This window comes from Oncorhynchus mykiss, chromosome 3, assembly GCF_057628025.1.
Source record: "Oncorhynchus mykiss isolate SJ-2025 chromosome 3, ASM5762802v1, whole genome shotgun sequence".
NCBI classification, from domain to species: domain Eukaryota; kingdom Metazoa; phylum Chordata; class Actinopteri; order Salmoniformes; family Salmonidae; genus Oncorhynchus; species Oncorhynchus mykiss.
In genome coordinates, this window is record NC_143024.1 from 30,075,274 (window position 1) to 30,096,921 (window position 21,648).

The following is a 21,648-nucleotide window of genomic DNA, read 5'->3' on the forward strand; positions in this document are numbered from 1 at the left end:
CCCCTGGTATATACAGTTCTCTTAAACTCCATTAGGATTAAACTATTTTCCTAGTGTAAACAGTCTCGTCTCACCCATCGTTGCCATCTGGTTTGGTCAGCTCCAAACGATCAGGCTGGACAGCAAAGCTGATCCGACACACACGTCCATCCTGGAAAGAAAGAAATTACTACATATTATCAAAAAGGAAAAGGTGATGGCGTGTCACAAAAAAAAGACTGCACTAAAATATTTGTTTTATTAATAAATGGTGCTCTTATTTTTATTTTTTTTAAACTGTGCACTGTATAGGGAAATATGGTGCCATTTGGAATCACAACCTCCATCCAAAATGTAGAGGCAGTACAGCTCAAATGTTATTGATTGTAATATACATAAATCCTTCGATGTTACCTCAAGCAGAAAGCCAGCATGGTTTGGGCCAACTACACATTGTTTTAAGGAGGCCTGCTCCAGCAGGTTGAGGTGTGGATGACTGCATTGGAAACAGATAATGTAGTGAATGTTAACATGTAGAAACCGCTATATACCTGTGGAACGTGGTCCCTGCTGAAAGACATGGCTGAATAATACATTTGCTTATTATTCCACAGTTAAAATAAAATACATCATATTCAGGTCTTACCTGTTAAAGTTGTATTTGTTGAGTTTCTCCGACACTTCACGAAGTCTGTTAAGGATAAAAAATGAAATAAAAAAAACATTGACATTAGTGAGATTGTTCATTTCCGTTCACGGTATGAATCTGTGCAATTAACGGTCTGGAAATCCATGGCCTATAAGGACATTTCTACTAGTCTGTACTCTGTGTAGACTAAGGAGCAAGGCATCTGCTTGCACGACATTAACAAGAAGTCCGATGAGAATCTCAATAGTTTCAAAATTACACACCAGCTTCAATTTAAAAAAAATAAATCTAAATAGCAGTATAGCTTAAACAGTTAGAGCATGGTGTGTATAACCACATGCACTGCATTGGGACGGTTGCCTTCACTCACAGGATGCCAGCGGGCAGGTCATTCCCAAAGTCAAAAGACAGAGGGAATGTGCGGAGCTACAGTTGAAGTCAGAAGTTTACATACACCTTAGCCAAAATACATTTAAACTCAGTTTTTCACAATTCCTGAAATTTAATCAGAGTAAAAATTCCCTGTCTTAGGTCAGTTAGGATCACCACTTTATTTTATGAATGTGAAATGTCAGAATATAATTATTTATTTCTGCTTTTATTTCTTTCATCACATCCCCAGTGGGTCAGAAGTTTACATACTAATTGAGTGTATTTGGTAGCATTGTCTTTAAATTGTTTAACTTGGGCCAAACGTTTCAGGTAGCCTTCCACAAGCTTCCACAATAAATTGGGTGAATTTTGGCCCAATCCTGACAGACAGAGCTGGTGTAACCGGGTTAAGTTTATAGGCCTCCTTACTCGCACGCGCCTTTTCTGTTCTGCCCACACATTTTCTGTAGGATTGAGGTCAGGGCTTTGTGATGGCCACTCCAATACCTTGACTGTTGTCCTTAAGCCATTTTGCCACAACTTTGGAAGTATGCTTGGGTCATTGTCCATTTGGAAGACCAATTTGCGACCAAGCTTTAACTTCCTGACTGATGTCTTGAAATATTGCTACAATATATCCACATAATTGTCCTTCCTCGTGATGCCATTTATTTTGTGAAGTGCACCAGTGTCTCCAGCAGCAAAGCATCCCCACAACATGATGCTGCCTCCCCCGTGCTTCACGGTTGGGATGATGTACTTCGACTTGCAAGCCTCCCCCTTGTTCTTCCAAACATAACGATGGTCATTATGGCCAAACAGTTCTATTTTTGTTTCATCAGACCAGAGGACATCTTTGTCCCCATGTGCAGTTTCAAACCGGGGTTTGGCCGGTAGGGCTATTCTTGTCTCATCGCGCACTAGCAACTCCTGTGGCGGGCCGGGCGCAGTGCATGCTAACCAGGTTGCCAGGTGCGCGGTGTTTCGGGGGACGCATGGCTTTCGACCTTCGTCTCTCCCGCACGGCAGTTGTAGCGATGAGACAAGATAGTAACTACTAACAATTGGATACCACGAAATTGGGGAGAAAAGGGGGTAAAATTCAAATAAATAAAAACCATGTCCCGTAAAATATGGCAGGCTTACTTAACTTTTGTTTCAGCTCTAGCATCTATTTTCTCAATGAGTGAACCAGGCACATTCCTTTTGCTTGCTATGAAATGACAGGTCAAATAGGATCAACAATTGTTTAAACAGATCTTCAACTGCTATAGGCTACACTACTAAAAGCATTGATTCTAAATTCTAATGGCGTAAGTACAACAATGGTTGTTGACAGGAAACAGGTGAAGAGAACAAACATTTAATTAATCCATATGCTCAAGGGAGCAAGTCAATACACGAAGGCTGATATCATACAAAAAGTCAGCAGCAGAAAGTGGACAAATCTTGTCAAAGATGCAATATTACCTGTTGCAAAGGGGAAAGGCTATCAGACAGTTGCATGCAAGCTGTAAGGGGTGAAAATGTAAGTAATAGGCCTATGCCAAATGACATTTCCTGTCAAGCAAGCCCAGTGGACAAGCCAATGGATGGCAATGACTTATAAGGCAAGGCCCGGTGGGTTGTCCAGCGACAGGAACCAGTCCGTCAGCAGAAGATAAACAATAAGCCAGCAACACTGTCTTGATATATGAGGCACACCACCCAGAGCCATTTATAACCAACATCAACAGAACAGAAGGGCACTTTTAGTCTGCAAGAAATGTGTTTGCATATTCTCAACCTAATGTTGTCCTCCTAACCTGTACAAAAATACTGTTTTATCCATGTGGGTCAGAGAAGAATTAGTGTACTCAGCTGTGTCATGGAAAGACATCCTGAACAGTCGAGGCAAGAGCAGTCCATGAGACTGGCTTGTGAGTCACAACCCATTCTTGTAAGCAAATATATCATTTTTTGTGAGAATTATGGTAAGAAACACCTCTTTGGTAAGACAACTGCAGTTGAGCAGTAGGGGGATATATTAGCACATGGTGACCATATAGCAAATGTGAATGCATGCCATTGCCTGTGCTAGCAGCTTGTAAAAGATATGGCTTACCTGGGGATTGATTGTCATTCCACATCAGCCAATTGTCACAAGATGAGTGAACATGATTGTATTAGGCCAAAGTTAAGTCAACTGAACCATCTTGGTAAATTAGGCCCAAGCAGGTGGCCAATGGTACAGACCTGGATTACACACAAGTACAAATTCCTAGCTTCATATGTCATATCCTGGATTTTAATTAAAGGTCATTCAATATGTGCTGTTCCAACATCCCAATCTCTGTCTTAAAGTAGAATGGCCCATTAATCTGTTCAATCTCAATGGATGATATAAATAGGTTTACTATAAATCACATACAGAGCAAAATGCAGGTCACAAGACAGACAGTCAACTGTTCATAGCTGGTCCTTGTCTCTCTTAAGCTAACGTCTGTAAAATTAAAAATAAAGTAACTTAAAAAGACCAACTCCACAACTTTCAACCTCTTATTATGTCCAGCATATGTGAAAACGGCGCATTTCTGTTTTGTACTTCAAAAGAATACAAAGTTCAAACGTTCTTGCTACCAAATGATATCTTCAACAGTGATTTTAAAACAGTGTTTGAGTCGCGGTGACATGGGGGCCAAGAAAATACACCCGTGGCCTAGAAACTCGTTGCAGGTTTTGAAAATCATTATTTTTTAAATCATACCTGTAATGTCACAGAGAAGCATTTTTTTAGGACCTTAACTTTTTTAAACCACATATCATAGAAAAGCGCTGTTTTCACAAACTGTATTGGTTTGATGCTGGAGATTATGACTATGACGTTGAAAACTGGTTGATATCTTTTTTATTGATCTAGGCAAGTTCACGACGAACAATATTAGTTGGTTGACTAACGTTTGTTATTTAACTAACGTCGTTGGCTAGATAAACAAGTCGAATCAAATAAGCAATCCAATGTTATCTTACAGTTGGTTGGCTGGATAACGGTACCTAAACTAGCAAGCAAACATATTGGCACAAGTGTGGCTAGCTTAGCTAACGTTATCTAGCAGTGACTAATACATTAGCTAGCTTATTAGCCACTTAACTAGCTAGCTACATCTTCAAACGTTCCGTTGAGCTAGCCAGCTGGATAGTCGACAATAAGATATCCAAAAGGTAGCTAACATGACATACAAAGTCAAATGCAAAAAAACATTGACGGATCATTACAATGCCATAATCACTGACGTCCCCCCCATCCCCCAACCCGCATTGTCCGTCTCAACTTTGACCATCGGCCAATCATTCCAGACAGAGAACGAACGAAACAGCTCCGTTAACTGCTGCTAGCTATGGGCTAGTTAGCCACCAGGCTAGCTAACGTCGTTAGCTACGTTGAAGAGGCTTGTTCAAGATGCCGGGCCTTGCTTCAAGTACGGTAATGTGGTCGAAAATTGTTTGATTGAAATGCACATGACAATATGAATATTGCTTCGAAACAAATAGATAATCGTCGGGTGCCACACCCTACACATATATATTGATTTAAACCCCTATTTTCCACGCCCGCAACAAATACCTGTCATTGAGCTGGTCCTCAGTCCCGGGCAACGGGTGAACCACAAAGTGTATGGATGTCATGGATCCAATCCAAATGAACACACAAATGTGTCTGGGAAATGTTATTTTCTCGATATCTGTATATGTAAGGATTCATATAAATATTTTATGACAAAAAATCCCGAGCTTAGAACTACAGCCTCCTCACCCACATGCCGCCATCTTAACTCTACCAAGCTTTTTCGTTCTGTATGTTGATTAACCTTAGCACACACGAAAACTGGATGCTGGTTGGACCTTGAACAGAAACAGGGAATATGTTAAACGGAACGGGATTGGTTTAGAGAAGAAAGGCAATGAAGAGAAAGGAAATGAACATTTCTAGACGTCTAGCTCGTGCTATTTTAAAAATGTAACTGAATTGTGATAAATCTATTTGTTATTTGGGTATTTTATTAGGATCCCCATCAGCTATTGCGAAAGCAGCAGCTACTCTTCCTGGGGTCCACACCAAACATGAAACATAATACAGAATGACATAATACAGAACACCAATAGACAAGAATGTGTTGATATATGATGTCTAGGATTAGTAGACTACAGTTTAAAGGAAATTGATACTGTTTTTTATATTGGTCCTGACAGAAGAGGTAGGATAATTATGACAGTATCCTCTCCTAGAAGGAAGATTATACACAATGCCTCCAGGTGCACGATAAGGATGCACAAAGGAATGCTGCCAACAAATCCAAGGATGTTTGAGATAATCCATAATAAATTTGAAGCTCTGTGGGAATTTAGCAAACAATGATAACAGGCACTTCCTCTGACATTGACAAAACTGGATCAATAGAGCAAACAAAATCATGTCTTACATTCAGACATTTCCTTTCCACTCTGTCATTACTTTTCTGATAAATAAACATTCTCCGTTATGCAAACTGGTATGTGGATACTATAACATGGAGATTGAGGATCACTGTCCAGTATGACTTTCGTGTAGGTGTATATTAGCCAATGATTGTATCCCATTCCATGTATAATCCACATGCTCCCTCTGCTGGTTGACATCCCCACAGCTCAAGAGAGGAATTACATACTTCAATTAAATGTCTAGTTTTGAATTACATTTGGTTGAGTTGTCAACGAACATGAATTCAACGTGAAATCAACCAACATTATACCCTATCATAGGATTTAAGTTAAAAGTTGTGTGAATAAAATGCAAAATTCTCTTATATTGATGACTTTTTACAAATCCAATCCGTTTTCCATGTTGGTTCAAAGTCATCGCATTACATTTTTTGGTTGAAATTATGTGGAAACAATGTTGATTCAACCAGTGGGTATAGTGGCGTAATGAAAAAGGTCCACAGATATAGCTCTTGTCTATAGACCTTCAGTAACCACTGTCAAAATCATACATGGACTGCTTGATTCATGTTGCCCTGGATATGAGTGCTGTGCTGGCCTAATTATGACAGAACCCCCAAAAGAAGCATGGCAGCAGGAACCAAAGGTATAATTATTTTAGCCTGTTTTTCAATTTCCACACAGCAATAAAAACATGTTGGCTGGCTTTTGCTACGCATCCAGTGTTTATTAAAACATTTTGATAGACCTGGTGCAGTTTTTTAGATAACTCTATTATGTCGCAGAAGCATTGATTGCATGTACCTACTCATCTAGAAACAGCTTCAGTAGTTTAGACCTATGGTCTGTCTGGGTAATTTGAAGTTTGTTTTTTATATCAGCAGATGGCAGGCTTTGTCTTTCACTTTTTGAGAAGTGTGTTGTTGGCTGCTGATCGAGTATCCCAGAGACAGGGCCCTAATCCTACCCTTATGATACCCAATAACTCTTTGTCAAATCACAAGTATTTGACTGTTTCTTTTTTTTAAATTACTTTTTCAATAAATATTGTATTTTATGATCACAGTATCAGAGGAAGAAATCATTTATGAAGGAATTTAATTCAGAAAATAAAGATTTCTATATTTCTCAAAAAAGAAAAGATACAGTATATGCTCTGTGTTAAAAAACAACACAAATGGAAATGGATATATCTGTGTTCTCAGGGTATAAAATTATCTAAACTGTATACAACTGCTAATTTGAATGACAAAGAGAGGCACATAGGTAATGCTACAGGTTTGTCTGTTCGTCATCTCTTCTTCATCATCAGCCTATACAGTGGAAGAAATTACTAATACTCTGAAATTCGTGACTGTACAGCCCATTTGAGTATAGGAGTGTAAAAGAAGGGAATAGAGAGCTCCACTTCTCTCTGCCTGCCCCTGAGGTGAATAAGTGGAGAGAGTCTTTCATCTGACACAGAGACTCTCGCATTCCCTCAGAATCAACATAAACTGCAAAGTTCCCAGAGAGCCAGCTGCTGTGATCTGCTTCACACTCACTTGCTTTCTTCAGTAAAGTTAGATTTGGTACAGCTGGTTGACAATTCTCTCAGCGGTATTGCAAAATGTTTCTACAAAAAAAGAAAAACATGAGGGCAAATCTGGTTCATGTGGCCATTGGTCTGGTACTAGGCGTACACACAAGTAAATGTGAGGTGACCATGTTTTAGTTTCTTATGTTGTGTTATAACCTCTGTGGTCTTGGTTTATAACAGTTTTATAACAAATAATAATTGTTTGTTTTTTACTTTCTCTTCAGGTACTTTGCATTGTTGTATTCTGAATTGTCAGTGGCAAGCCACATTATATAGGGGAGGGGGGGGGGCTTAGTTTACATGATGTAATGCATTGTTAAGATGCTGTTAAAATAGTTGGATGACAGAAGAAAAAAAACACTGATTAATCAGATGATGTATACATTTAGCAGATTATGCTTGCTAATTATCTGACAAGTCATTTCCCTAAAAATATCACCTGCAAGAACATTTCCAGCAGTTAAACAGATTGTATAGCTGGTGGAACTGTCACCAAAACATGTTGCTTTTCCAGAAATCCACTGTGTGCCTCTGTGTATTCCTATCCTGAGGTGCTTGAACTCCATGCCAGTACCACTCTGTTGCCACTAAGCCTAAATGTAACATTTTATCAGAGCCAAGTCAAACAAGAACATAGAAATATCACTGTTATTTTTAGATTACGGGTCAATGTGTTATCAAATGGCCTAAAATGGGGATCAATATGGACATACTGATAATAAAACAAATAGCAGGAAACTTGCTGTGTCACTGCAATGGATACACTGCATTATACAATGCAGAAATCTAGTGCACATCCTTCAACTTTCACCTCACATTTTCACATTGGTTTTACAATTTAAATCAGATTACAACCTCTGCCATTTTCTAGCCACTTAAAGGCTTTTTTTTCACCTTTATTTAACCAGATAGGCCAGTTGAGAACAGGTTCTCATTTACAACTGTGACCTGACCAAGATAAAGCAATTTGTCCTACAAAAACAACAAAACAGAGTTACATATGGGATAAACACACGTACAGTCAATAAAACAATAGAGGAATCTATGTACAGTGTGTGCAAATGTAGTAAGATTAGGGAGGTAAAGGCAATAAATAGGCCATAGAGGCGAAATAATTACAATTTAGCATTAACACTGGAGTGATAGATGTGCAGATGATGATGTGCAAGTAGAGATACTGGGGTGCAAAAGAGCAAAAATAAATAAATAACAATATGGGGATGGGGTAGTTGGGTGTGCTATTTACAGATGGGCTCTGTACAGGTACAGTGATCGTTAAGCTGCTCTGACAGCTGATTCTGAAAGTTAGAGGGGGAGATATGAGTCTCCAGCTTCAGTGAATTTTGCAATTTGTTCCAATCATTGGCAGCAGAGAACTGGAAGGGAAGGTGGCCCAAGGAGGTTTTGGCTTTGGGGATGACCAGTGAAATGTACCTGCTGGAGCGCATGCTACGGGTGGGTGTTGCTATGGTGACCAGTGAGCTGAGATAAGGTGGGGCTTTACCTAGCAAAGACTTATAGATGACCTGGAGCCAGTGTGTTTGGCGAAGAATATGTAGCGAGGGCCAGCCAATGAGAGCATACAGGTTGCAGTGGTGGGTAGTATATGGGGCTTTGGTGACAAAACAGATGGCACTGTGATAGACTACATCCAATTTGCTGAGTAGAGTGTTGGAGGCTATTTTGTAAATGACAGTCGCCAAAGTCAAGGATCGGTAGGATAGTCAGTTTTACGAGGGTACAGTGGGGCAAAAAAGTATTTAGTCAGCCACCAATTGTGCAAGTTCTCCCACTTAAAAAGATGAGAGAGGCCTGTAATTTTCATCATAGGTACACTTCAACTATGGCAGACAAAATGAGGAAAAAAATCCAGAAAATCACATTGTAGGATTTTTAATGAATTTATTTGCAAATTATGGTGGAAAATAAGTCTTTGGTCACCTACAAACAAGCAAGATTTCTGGATCAAAGGAAAGAATGAATGGGGCCATGTATCGTGAGATTTTGAGTGAAAACCTCCTTCCATCAGCAAGGGCATTGAAGATGAAACGTGGCTGGGTTTTCAGCATGACAATGATCCCAAAAACACTGCCCGGGCAACGAAGGAGTGGCTTCGTAAGAAGCATTTCAAGGTCCTGGAGTGGCCTAGCCAGTCTCCAGATCTCAACCCCATAGAAAATCTTTGGAGGGAGTTGAAAGTCCGTGTTGCCCAGCAACAGCCCCAAAACATCACTGCTCTAGAGGAGATCTGCATGGAGGAATGGGCCAAAATACCAGCAACAGTGTGTGAAAACCTTGTGAAGACTTACAGAAAACGTTTGACCTCTGTCATTGCCAACAAAGGGTATATAACAAAGTATTGAGATACACTTTTATTATTGACCAAATACTTATTTTCCACCATAATTTGCAAATAAATTCATTAAAAATCCTACAATGTGATTTTCTGGATTTTTTTCTCTAATTTTGTCTGTCATAGTTGAAGTGTACCTATGATAAATTACAGGCCTCTCTCATGTTTTTAAGTCGGAGAACTTGCACAATTTGCCCCACTGTATGTTTGACAGCATGAGTGAAGGATGCTTTGTTGCGAAATAGGATTTGATTTTGATTTGATTTTGGATTGGAGATGCTTAATGTGAGTCTGGAAGGAGAGTTTACAGTTTAACCAGACACCTAGGTATTTGTAGTTGTCCACATATTATAAGTCAGAACCGTCCAGAGTAGTGATGCCAGTCGGGCGGGCAGGTGCGGGCAACAATCAGTTGAAGAGCATGCATTTAGTTTTACTAGCATTTAAAAGCAGTTGGAGGCCACGGAAGGAGTGTTGTATCAGTAGTCTTGTATGTCTTCCATTTCCTAATAATTGTACCCACAGTTGATTTCTTCAAACCAAGCTGCCTACCTATTGCAGATTCAGTCTTCCCAGCCTGGTGCAGGTCTACAATTTTGTTTCTGGTGTCCTTTGACAGCTCTTTGGTCTTGGCCATAGTGGAGTTTGGAGTGTGACTGTTTGAGGTTGTGGACAGGTGTCTTTTATACTGATAACAAGTTCAAACAGGTGCCATTAATACAGGCAACGAGTGGAGGACAGAGGAGCCTCTTAAAGAAGAAGTTACAGGTCTGTGAGAGCCAGAAATCTTGCTTGTTTGTAGGTGACCAAAGACTTATTTTCCACCATAATTTGCAAATAAATTCATAAAAAATCCTACAATTCTTTAATTTTTTTTCTAATTTTGTCTGTCATAGTTGAAGTGTACCTATGATGAAAATTACAGGCCTCTCTCATCTTTTTAAGTGGGAGAACTTGCACAATTGGTGGCTGACTAAATACTTTTTTGCCCCACTGTATGTACAGAAAAAAGAGTCGGCCTGAGAATTGAACCCTGTGGTACCCCCATAGAGACTGGCAGAGGTCCGGACAACAGGCCCTCCGATTTGACACACTGAACTCTATCTGAGAAGTAGTTGGTGAACCAGGCGAGGCAGCCATTTGAGAAACCAAGCCTATTGAGTCTGCCGATAAGAATGCGGTGATTGACAGAGTCGAAAGCCTTGGCCAGGTCAATAAAGACGTCTGCACAGTACTGTCTTTTATCAATGATGGTTATGATATCGTTTAGGACCTCAGCATGGCTGAGGTGCACCCATGACCAGCTCGGAAACCAGATTGCATAGTGGAGAAGGTACAGGATGTTTTTGTGCTTGTCATGGGCAGTAAAGTCTGGGGTGAACCAAGGGCTATATCTGTTCTTAGATCTACATTTTTTGAATGGGGCATGCTTATTTAAGATGGTGAGGAAAGCACTTTTAAAGAGCAACCAGGCATCCTCTACTGATGGGATGAGGGCATCTAGCTTAGAATGTAGGATGGCCAGGGTGTTAAAAATATCCCAGTATAGGTCCCCTAACAGTACGGACTCTAAAAATAGATGGGGGGCAATCAGTTCACATATGGTGTCCAGGGCACAGCTGGAGGCTGAGGGGGGTATATAACTAGCGGCAATGGTGAGAGACTTATTTCTGGAAAGGTGGATTTTTAAAAGTAGAAGCTTGAATTGTTTGGGCACAGACCTGGATAGCAACTCTGCCCCCTTGGCAGTTCTAATTTGTCGGAAAATGTTGTAGTCGGGGATGGACATTTCAGAATTTTTGGTGGCCTTCCTAAGCCAGGATTCAGACACTGCTAGCACATCGGGGTTGGCGGAGTGTGCTAAAGCAGTGAATAAAACAAACTTAGTGAGGAGGCTTCTGATGTTAACATGCATGAAACTAAGCTTTTTACGGTTACAGCGCCTGGGGAATAGGTGTGGTACTGGGGGCTACAGGGCCTGGGTTAACCTCTACATCACCAGAGGAACTGACGGGGTCAACTTGGGGTCATGATAGGGTCTGCACAAAATGTTTGATGTATTATAATAATTGATTATGCTTATGTTGTATTAATAGAAGGGGAAGGGCTATAAGACCCCTCTCCCTCCACATTTACAGGGTCCTAGACTACAGATTAACAATATATATATTCATTATAAGGTTTAATATTGTTCCGCAGTCTTTTCTAGTCTCTGCCTCTTGTAAAGAAACGGTCTGAGAGATGTGTCAGTGATTGCAATCAAAACAGGGGGTGTGTGAGAAAGCGCCTCAAAGATAAAATAGATTCATAGACACAGAACCCTGCAGGGGAGTGATAGAGATAAGAGTCTAGTCAGACATACCACTATAAATCAACTTGGGGAGTGGACATTTACTGCTGAGCCTTTAGATAACACTGAAACTATTGTTTGTATAGTTGTGTATGCATGGGCTTGGTCTCATGAGTAGAAGGTAATGACGTAGGAGGTGACATCACTAGGGGTTGACTGCAAGCATAATAAAATAACTTGGACCTTTTCCTATTTTGCAGAATTCAGGAGAGACATTTGCATGTGTGATCTTTGATCTTTGACTTCTGTCTACAGCTGTATTTAAAACAAAATTGTTATGATTTATAAGTGCACATTTGAAGTATTCCTTATTTGTTAAGTAAAAAAACGGAGCACAGAAAAATGGAACCAACAGAAAAGAGGATGAGTAGGATCAGGGTACAGCTAAAGGCTATAAGAACTGGTCGTCTAGTGCGTTGGGAACAGAGAATAAAAGGAGCAGATTTCTGGGCGTGGTAGAATAGATTCAGGGCATAATGTACAGACAATGGTATGGTAGGATGTGAGTATAGTGGAGGTAAACCTAGGCATTGAGTAACGAGGTCTCTGCATGTGTGGGGAGTGGGACAAAAGAGCTATCTAAGGAATGTTAGGCGGGGCTGGGGGCTCTACAGTGAAATAAAACAATAATAACTAACTGACACAGCAGTAGACAAGGCATATTGACATTAGGGAGAGGCATGTGTAGCCAAGTGATCATTTATTTATTTATTTTTATTTATCCGTTATTTTACCAGGTAAGTTGACTGAGAACACGTTCCCATTTGCAGAAACGACCTGGGGAATAGTTACAGGGGAGAGGAGGGGGATGAATGAGCCAATTGTAAACTGGGGATTATTAGGTGACCGTGATGGTTTGAGGGTCAGATTGGGAATTTAGCCAGGACACCGGGGTTAACAACCCTACTCTTACGATAAGTGCCATGGGATCTTTAATGACCTCAGAGAGTCAGGACACCCGTTTAACGTCCCATCCGAAAGATGGCACCCTACACAGGGCAATATCCCCAATCACTGCCCTGGGGCATTGGGATATTTTTTTTTAGACCAGAGGAAAGAGTGCCTCCTACTGGCCCTCCAACACCACTTCCAGCAGCATCTGGTCTCCCATCCAGGGACTGACCAGGACCAATCCTGCTTAGCTTCAGAAGCAATGAGGGTCCAATGAGCAGCAATAGGTGAGTCAGGGAGTCGTTCGGTAGTCGCTACAACGCTAGGCGAGCTGGAGACACGGCGATTCAGAAAGCTAGCAGGCCGGGCCTAGCAAATGGGTCTTCAGCGACCTTGCAACAGAAAAGCCTGTTGAAACCACCTCAGACGATTATGTCGGCAGACCAGTCGTGATGGATCGGCGGGGCTCTGTGTCGGCAATAAAGGTTCCAGGCTAATTGGCAAAATAGGTATTGTAGCTCAAGAATTAGCTGGTAGACCTCTTCGGCTAGCCGGGAGATGGGCCTAGCTCGAGGCTAGCTCAAGGCTAACTTGTGCTTGCTTCGAGACAGAGGCGTCAGCCAGCAGTAGCCACTCGGTTGCAGCTAACTAGCTGTGATGATCCGGTGTTATGGTCCAGAGCTTGCTGCAGGAATCCGGTGATGCGGTAGAGAAAAAGCAGTTCGATATGCTCTGGGTTGATATCACGCTGTGCAGACTGGCAGGTATTGACTGAGCTGAAGCTGGCTGGTGTCCGAGTTAACGCTGACTACTAGCTAGTAGCTAGTTAGCTGGCTAGCTTCTAATGGGTGTTCCAGTTCTAAAGTATAAAAATAGCAGACTGTACCACATTGGGTGAGGCGGGTTGCAGGAAAATATTTTCAGTCCGTAGATGGAAAGTGAGTAAAGTATATATGAAATATATATGGGAAAAAAACAAGGAAAACAACTATTTATACGGAACAAGACAAATACACGTCCGACTGCTACGCCATCTTGGGGGAAAAAAACACTGCCCCATTTGATAAGTAAATAAGCAGAGGAGTACTGTAGTTAGAGTCATATTGTGTGGGGGAGTGTTTGGAGTAAAACCCTGGTTTCCTTTACTTAAAGTAATCCACACCACACCTGGTTCCAAATTATATTAGTTTACTATGATAGACAACAAAAACTTTAGCTGCACTTGATTGAGCTTGCCTTGCACAATAGAATAGTCCCAAAAGTACAAATGTCACCCATCTGGCATTCCAGGTGGACTAATTGAAATTCTCAAAAGTATTTGAAAGAATACTTGAAACGAGGTCTCACCCATTCACACAGGGAGAAATCTCTTAGGCATCAGTAAACAGTGCCAATGTCTCAAGGATTTAAGATTGACATTTTACAATCCTCCAATGTACACTCTGAAGACCAAACGCTGAGCCTCTCTCCACTGCTATTTCACCACCACTAAACAGGCCCACATCAGCTGGGACGACACCAGCTCTCGTCACTCAGGCCAGCACAAATATGAGTTATTTCCAGCTCAGTAACAAGATAGCTCACTGAGGAGTGATGCTTCAAAATAACTCCTCTGTACTGCTAGCTGGGACTTAAAAAAAAGATTGATTTTAGGACTGGTCAGTGTGGGATAAACTGGAATAAGTCTGCGTCTAGTCTTAATGTTAATGGGGCGGCAGGTAACCTAGTGGTTAGAGCGTTGGACTAGTAACCGAAAGGTTGCACAATCGAATCCCTGAATTGACAAGGTAAAAATCTGTCATTCTGCCCCTGAACAAGGCAGTTAACCCACTGTTCCTAGGCAGTCATTGAAAATAAGAATTTGTTCTTAACTGACTTACCTAGTTAAATAAAGGTTAAAATAAAAAATGTTAGTAATCTAATATGGGTCTGTCTAGGCCTAGAGGCATGCAACCACCTCTCACTCCTCCACTCACTCCTCCACCCCCATGCATTACGATCTCACAAGCAACCCAGCTTCAGAGTTCAGCATAATGTGACTGCTGGCATTTATGTAAGAAAGGGGGAGGGATGGACACTGCTGGGCTTTTCCTGGTCTCTTCTGAGAAAAAGGGATGGATTCAGGGACTGTGCCCAGGCCCTCTTGCCACACCTCCATTCCAGCAATAATCTCAGATGAACAGCAGCAGCTCAGATAGCCTATAAGGTTCTGATCACAAGATACTGTACTGGCACAGTTTCCAGTCCCAACACTCCAGATACAACCCCATCTATTTGCATTACAACTTGAATCTAGGACACACTATTTGGCCGTGATGTACAGTACATAAACTTGGCACCCAGAGCTAGAGACCGCTGGTCGTCTAGAGACCGTGCGTTGACACTACATGATACTGTGATACAGTGAACCTGTAATGGAGTTAACTCTTTTAAGGAACACTGTACTTGATGGAAAGAGTTCAGTGAGTCATAACTTACTGGACTGAATTAAATATTTTATTATTTGATTTATAGACAGTTGTTTTAATGGAGGTATGATGTTAAATATTATCATTCAATGTCAGATAGACAGTAACACCACCCAGAGGCCTGGAGCTGCCGTGCTGCCTGGCTGTTGGGTGCATATCAAATAGCTCCCTATTTTCTATATAGTGCACTACCCTATGGGTCCTGGTCAAAAGTAGTACATTGTTAAGTGAACAGGGGGCCATTTGGGAGGCAGTCTGTGTGTATGTTTCACTATTGTCTCTGTCTGCAGCCTCCCATTGTTCCCAGTCTCTGCCCCAAAGGAGGAACATCTTGACAGCTGACACTTACCACTAACCTTTACTTACACCCCGCCCCCCAGACCTAGGCTACCTGCCGCAACCATACCAAATGTAATATATGATACAAATTTGGTATCCCGGATTTACGTTTACTACATTGTATAGTCTATGAGACCAGTCTGCTATATAATATTGGATTTTATATTTTTAAGTCAAGTCTTATAGACTTAAAAAAATAAAAATAAAAGTTTTATTTGGACTAACAATATCAGGTGTGTAAAATAATGTAATATAATATAACAATTAAAGTATCATCAGATGTAGTTCAGTAGAGAGTGAAATAACTGATATCTTTCAAAATTCGACAATTCGTCATGTTAGGGGTTTTATGTGACTCACTCAACTCGGAAAAAGAGGATTCGCAGCGGTATTTTCACACGCTGATGCTGTTGTGTACCACGCTGTTTCCACGGACCACATCAGCCCCTGATCACGCGTTGATTCTTTTCTTATTGGTTCCTGTCTAACACACCTTTGTGTCTGATTGGCTGAAAGTAGAGACTTGCCCCTCTGTATCCACTGCATTTGAAAGTATCGCTGAATGGAACTAGAAAAAGGAAAAGGGAAACATCTATTGTAACATTTACCACAAATCTGACTGTCACACACCACTTCATTAACACAGTGACGTTACATTCGATACATTGTCTCCGAATATGAGAAAATGTATGTCGTCCTTTGTCGAGCGCCACAACAATGTAAGTAGCTACAATACTCATTCTCACTGAAGTATTTTGGAAACCACTAACGTTAGTGAAGCTGGATGATTACATTTTGTTTTAAAAAAAAGTGCATGTCTCTTTGGAATAGGTTTTGAAGTAAACAACTTTTTGAGATATTTTCAGTAATAATAAGTGGATGTTGAGATTTAGTTTAACTTGTAGGACAGTAGATTTGAGTCCCATCTTTCTGCGTAGCCTGTGGGAGGGGGCGTGGGACTGTTTGTATAAGCAGCACGCCCGGTGCATCTACTGGGTAACTGTGTTAAAGGCCAAAGTGCTGGGATACACTAGCCGATCACTCTCAGTTTACAAAATTCTGAACTGTGATAGGGGGCACAAATTCTGAACTCCTCACAAAGAGCCGAAGTGGCTGGCGGGTCTGCGTACCCACATCCATACCCACACATGCAGTCAACTGATTTGTGCAGTCAATCCATTTGTGAAGTTAAATGGCTGAACTCTCTTACTATTGTAAATTTATTAAACCAGTAGCCAGGGCTGGCCCTAGCCTTTTTGGGGCCATAAGTTAGCAAAACATTTTACTTGTTTACTTGACAGCAGAGATACATTTTTTTTGTAAAGTAAATTTACGGCAATTCTATACATTTTGCCATTGCACATAGTGGCTCCTGAGTGGCACAGCGGTCAAGGCACTGCATCTCAGTGCTAGAGGCATCACTACAGACCCTGGTTTGATCCTGGGCTGTATCACAACCGGCCATGATCGGGAGGCCGATAGGGTGGTGCACAATTGGCCCAGCGTCACCATCATTGTCAAATAAGAATTTGTTCTTAACTGACTTGCCTAGTTAAATAAAAACATCCCGCCGACTCCGGGATGCTGGCTTTCTAGGCAGAGTTCCTCTGTCCAGTGTCTGTGTTTTGCCCATCTTAATCTTTTCTTTTTATTGGCCAGTCTGAGATTTGGCTTTTTCTTTGCAACTCTGCCTGGGCCAGCATCCCGGAGTCGCCTCTTCACTGTTGACTTTGAGACTGGTGTTTTGCGGGTACTATTTAATGAAGCTGCCAGTTGAGGACTTTGAGGCGGCTGTTTCTCAAACTAGACACTAATGTACTTGTCCTCTTGCTCAGTTGTGCACCGGGGCCTCCCACTCCTCTTTCTATTCTGGTTAGAGCCAGTTTGCGCTGTTCTGTGAAGGGAGTAGTACACAGCATTGTATGAGATCTTCAGTTTCTTGGCAATTTCTCACATGGAATTACCTTCATTTCTCAGAACAAGAATAGACTGACAACTTTCAGTAGAAAGTCCTTTGTTTCTGGCCATTTTGAGCCTGTAATTGAACCCACAAATGCTGATGCTCCAGATACTCCACTAGTCTAAAGAAGGACAGTTTTATTGCTTCTTTAATCAGACAACAGTTTTCAGCTGTGTTAACATAATTGCAAAATGGTTTTCTAATGATAAATTAGCCTTTTAAAATGATAACGGATTAGCTAACACAACGTGCCATTAGAACACAGGAGTGATTGGTTGCTGATAACGGGCCTCTACGCCTATGTAGATATTCCATTAAAAATCAGCCATTTCCAGCTGCAATAGTCATTTACAACATTAACAATGTTTACACTGTATTTCTGATCAATTTATGTTATTTTAATGGACATTTTTTTTGCTTCTCTTTTAAAAACAAGAACATTTCTAAGTGACCCCAAACTTTATACAGTAGTGTATATATTCCCACAGAAGTAGCGCACTGGGCCTTAATAGACCATTATCGGGGATGCTTGCCCATGTTGCCTCCAATGCTTCCCATAATTGTGTCAAGTTGGCTGGATGTCTATTAGGTGGTGGACCATTCTTGATACACACAGAAAAATGTTGTGTGAATAACCCAGCAGTGTTGTATTTCTTGAAACAAACCGGTGTGCCTGGCACTGAAATATTTTGGCTTGCCCACTTACCCTCTGAATGGCACATATGAACAAGCCATGTCTCAATTGTCTGAAGGCTTAAAAATCCTTCTTTAACCCGTCTCCTCCCCTTCATCTACACTGATTGAAGTGGATTTAACAAGTGACATCAATAAGGAATCATAGCTTTCACCTAGATTCACCAGGTCAGTCAATATCATGCAAAGAGCAGGTGTTCTTAATGTTTTGTACACTCAGTGTATATTTCTTTATCTCTTAACAGAGTGGCACAATGGAAGTTGATGAGCTGTACCATCCTGGCAGTCAGAACCATGAAGAGTCCCAGTGTCACCCTATGGCCGTGGGAGACATGGAGGCCGTGGAGGCTCTTATGTTCATGAACACCCACTGGAAAGCCAGGACTTCCAGGAGCTTCAAGCATAGACAGTTCCGACCTCTGACCCCTTCCTCTGACTTCTCAGAGGATGACTCTCGTCTCTCACTTGACCCGGCTGAGGTTCATGAGTCTCTGGTAAATTTCCTGTGTTACTTGTGTGTGTTCTCTCAAGTTCTGTCACATACATTCACTGTGATAATTCTCCATACTAAGTTAAATTTAATAAATATAACCTCACACAATGTAGAGATTATATTGTTTCGTAACCACAACCTTGTTTTTTTTACCCTCCCGTCTCAGTGTATGACCCCGCCATACAGCCCGCCAAACTTTGAGGCCATTCACAGTCATCCTGCTCCAGAGACAGTACAGACCTCCTGGTGCCAGAGCAATAATCCACAGCCAGCACAGCAGGGCTTGACACAGCCACAGATGGTCAGCCAGCCCCAATCACAAGCCACTAGTGTGATCCGTCACACTGCAGACGCACAGCACTGCAGCTGGAGCATCTGTCCAGCCGCCCCCCTGGAGCACAGACTAACCCAACCCCTGCCTCCCCAGCCCCAGCCAAGCCCAGACAGCATCAACCCCCTGGCAGATAGGCTATCTGGCAGGGACTCCAAAGGGAACATGACACCCCTTGACTCCTCTGCTGAACTGGCTGCCATCCAGGCTCCGGTTACTGTGACTCTGCCAGCCTCTGTTGGTAAATTCCACCAACCTACATCGGTGTCCCCTGTCAACTGTGGGGTTTCTCCTGTTCCAGTTTACTGCCAGATACTACCTGCTGTGCCCATTGCAGCGAACAGTCATATTCCAATGGTAGAGACCAGTCACCAACAACAGTCAGCAGCAGTTGGTCCTCCATCAGTCTTCTTCATGGGCGACCAGGTGACAAAGGGCCCTATCATCTTCTTGGTTCCCCGGCCAGTTGTCGGGATCCAGCCGTCAGTGCTGACATCTGGTGGGACCAAGCTGCCAGCCATCGCCCCAGCGCCAGGCTTCACCTCAGTGGTCCAGCGGAGCAGCCTGCAGCCTGCTGAGGTGTCCAGAGTCCGCAGCCATATCTGCCCCCACGAGGACTGTGGCAAGACCTACTTTAAGAGCTCCCACCTCAAGGCTCACATGAGGACTCACACAGGTAAGACAGGGCTTGTGGGGAGTCTGGTTTAAATGTTACAAATTCAGGTAGTGGCCTTTTTGTTTACAAGTAACACAAGCATTACATATTGTAGGAATAACAACAGAGTTTATCTCAGATTTTTTAAAAGTTGTTATTTTCTTTGGCTTCCTCTTGCTACCTACCTTATTGGTGCTGTAATTGCACTAAAGCCACAGCGTTCAAAGACCTTACATAATAACAAGATCAGGTCACCTTCTTAGCCTGTATGGCTGACTGTGTGCGTCTCTTGCTGTAACACTAGTCTTTCCTCTTATGTGTTCTGTTCAGGTGAGAAACCTTTCAAATGCAGGTGGGAAGGCTGTGAGAGATGCTTCGCTCGATCCGATGAGCTATCACGCCACCGTAGAACCCACACGGGAGAGAAGCGCTTCGCCTGCCCCATGTGCCACAGCCGCTTCATGCGTAGCGACCACCTGGCCAAGCACGCCCGTCGACACCTGGCCACCAAGAAGGTGCCCTGTTGGCAGATGGGAATCTGTCACAGCGTTGATGTTACACATGCAGTGTTTTCAGCACCATTCCTTCGTCCTCTGCCCAGAATAAACTCTTGCCTTAAAGACACTGTAGAATAAGCTGTTTCTTCATTAGATGGGAAGGAACTCATTCACTGTGCTACTGCTCACTGAAGACTTCAATGCAATTAATTAATTACATTCTTAAAAAACTAAAGTTCTTAGACATGTTTAAAGTTTCTTGACTTTTAATTTCATATTTCATTCAGGTCCACTTGAGATATTATGTTGTTATTGGCAGTTTAATGTGTGATGAATGATAGCAGGGTTTTACTCCTTTACATTAAAAGTTTGATCAGCTCTTGTTGAAGATTATACAAATATTATTGTTTACAACTGTGCTTTGAACTACTGACAAGAAGAGATCACCCTCTTGTCATTTGGTTATAGTGGTGGCGACTGTCCGCTCTTTTGGTGGCAACCTCCAAAGTGTGGAGCAAGGTCCAGAAATGTAGAAGTTAAAACTGAACAGCCAGAGCCTTAATAAATAGACTCTTCCAGAATCTGTGAGCCTACCAAATAAGTCAATTACTGTTATGGATTGCAAAACTATGCAGGACTATTAGATCTTGTGCATTTAATTGTTTTTCTACCTACTGAATGTGCTCAATACACTGTATATTTAATATTCATGAGAATTATGTTTGGCCAAAGAGAATGTTAAGAGAAAATGTATATTTAACTTGACTAAATTACATATATTTCTTATTTCGTTACAGGTGAAATAAAATGTGTAAAACTTTACTAGTTTGTTGTATTTGTGTTGAATTCAAATCAAATTGTATTTGTCACATGTGCCAAATACAACAGTGTATATATAGTGTATCTATGTTTACCTTACCATGAAATGCTCACTTATAAGCCCTTAACCAACAATGCAGTTCAAGAAATAGTTAAGAAAATATAGAAGCTGTTAAGGAGCCTTTTGGACCTAGACTTGGCGCTCCGGGTACATCTTGCTGTGCGGTAGCAGAGAGAACAGTTTATGACTTGGGTGATTGGAGTCTGACAATTTTTTGTCTCTTCCTCTGACACCGCCTAGTATATAGGTCCTGGATAGCAGGAAGCTTGGCCCCAGTGATGTACTGGGCTGTACACAATGTAGCGCCTTAGTCAGATGCAGAACAGTTGCCATACCAGGTGATGATGCAACCGGTCAGGATGCTCTCGATGGTGCAGCTGTAGAACTTTTTGAGGATCTGGGGACCCATGCCATATCTTTTCAGTCTCCTGAAGGGGGAAATTAGTTGTTGTGCCCTCTTCATGACTTTCTTGGTGTGAAAGAAGAGCCTCCACTCTTCTGGGAAGGCTTTCCAATAGATCCCTAAAACTCAACTCTCGACCTCGCAGCCACTTCCACTGGTTTCTTTTCATTATTCCCCTCTAATCAGGAACTTATTTAGATCTGAGACACCAGGTGTGTGCAATTAATTATTAGGTAAAACAGAAAACCAGCAGGCTGCGGACCTCACAGAGTAAGAGTTGAATACCAATGCACTAGAT

General features: G+C 41.8%; 2 protein-coding genes across 51 annotated transcripts in view; one reads left to right on the forward strand and one right to left on the reverse strand.

Annotated features, from left to right (window-relative positions):
• The window catches only part of LOC110511375 (E3 ubiquitin-protein ligase UBR5), a 47,607-nt gene extending 42,736 nt beyond the window's left edge, over positions 1-4,871 (reverse strand). For 35 of the 50 annotated variants that reach the window (XM_090227400.1, XM_090227431.1, XM_090227437.1 and 32 more), the window contains exons 1-4: positions 4,605-4,867; positions 626-670; positions 394-475; positions 75-151 (exon numbers count right to left, since the gene is read on the reverse strand). In XM_090227400.1, the coding sequence (XP_090083526.1) occupies positions 75-151; positions 394-475; positions 626-670; positions 4,605-4,666 (266 nt within the window). In that variant the 5' untranslated portion in view covers positions 4,667-4,867. Of the gene's footprint in view, positions 1-74; positions 152-393; positions 476-625; positions 671-4,604 lie in introns of all 50 variants that reach the window. The other 15 variants (XM_090227409.1, XM_090227452.1, XM_090227406.1 and 12 more) reach the window with 1 other exon arrangement.
• A 10,965-nt stretch (positions 4,872-15,836) lies between these two features.
• Positions 15,837-20,892, forward strand: LOC110511366 (Krueppel-like factor 10). The gene is made up of 4 exons (XM_021592320.3): positions 15,837-16,157; positions 18,337-18,585; positions 18,751-19,591; positions 19,901-20,892. Exons 1-4 carry the CDS (start codon positions 16,116-16,118, stop codon positions 20,203-20,205), a joined length of 1,437 nt encoding a protein of 478 aa, XP_021447995.1. The 5' UTR covers positions 15,837-16,115; the 3' UTR covers positions 20,206-20,892.
• The last annotated feature ends 756 nt before the right edge of the window (positions 20,893-21,648 follow it).

What these genes read in the sequence shown, in the direction of transcription:
- LOC110511366 (XM_021592320.3), top strand. Translation starts at nt 16,116, where the DNA reads ATGAGAAAATGTATGTCGTCCTTTGTCGAGCGCCACAACAAT. An exon ending in TTGTCGAGCGCCACAACAAT is followed by an intron (nt 16,158 to 18,336) that starts GTAAGTAGCTAC and finishes ATCTCTTAACAG; the next exon opens with AGTGGCACAATGGAAGTTGA. An exon ending in CTGAGGTTCATGAGTCTCTG is followed by an intron (nt 18,586 to 18,750) that starts GTAAATTTCCTG and finishes CTCCCGTCTCAG; the next exon opens with TGTATGACCCCGCCATACAG.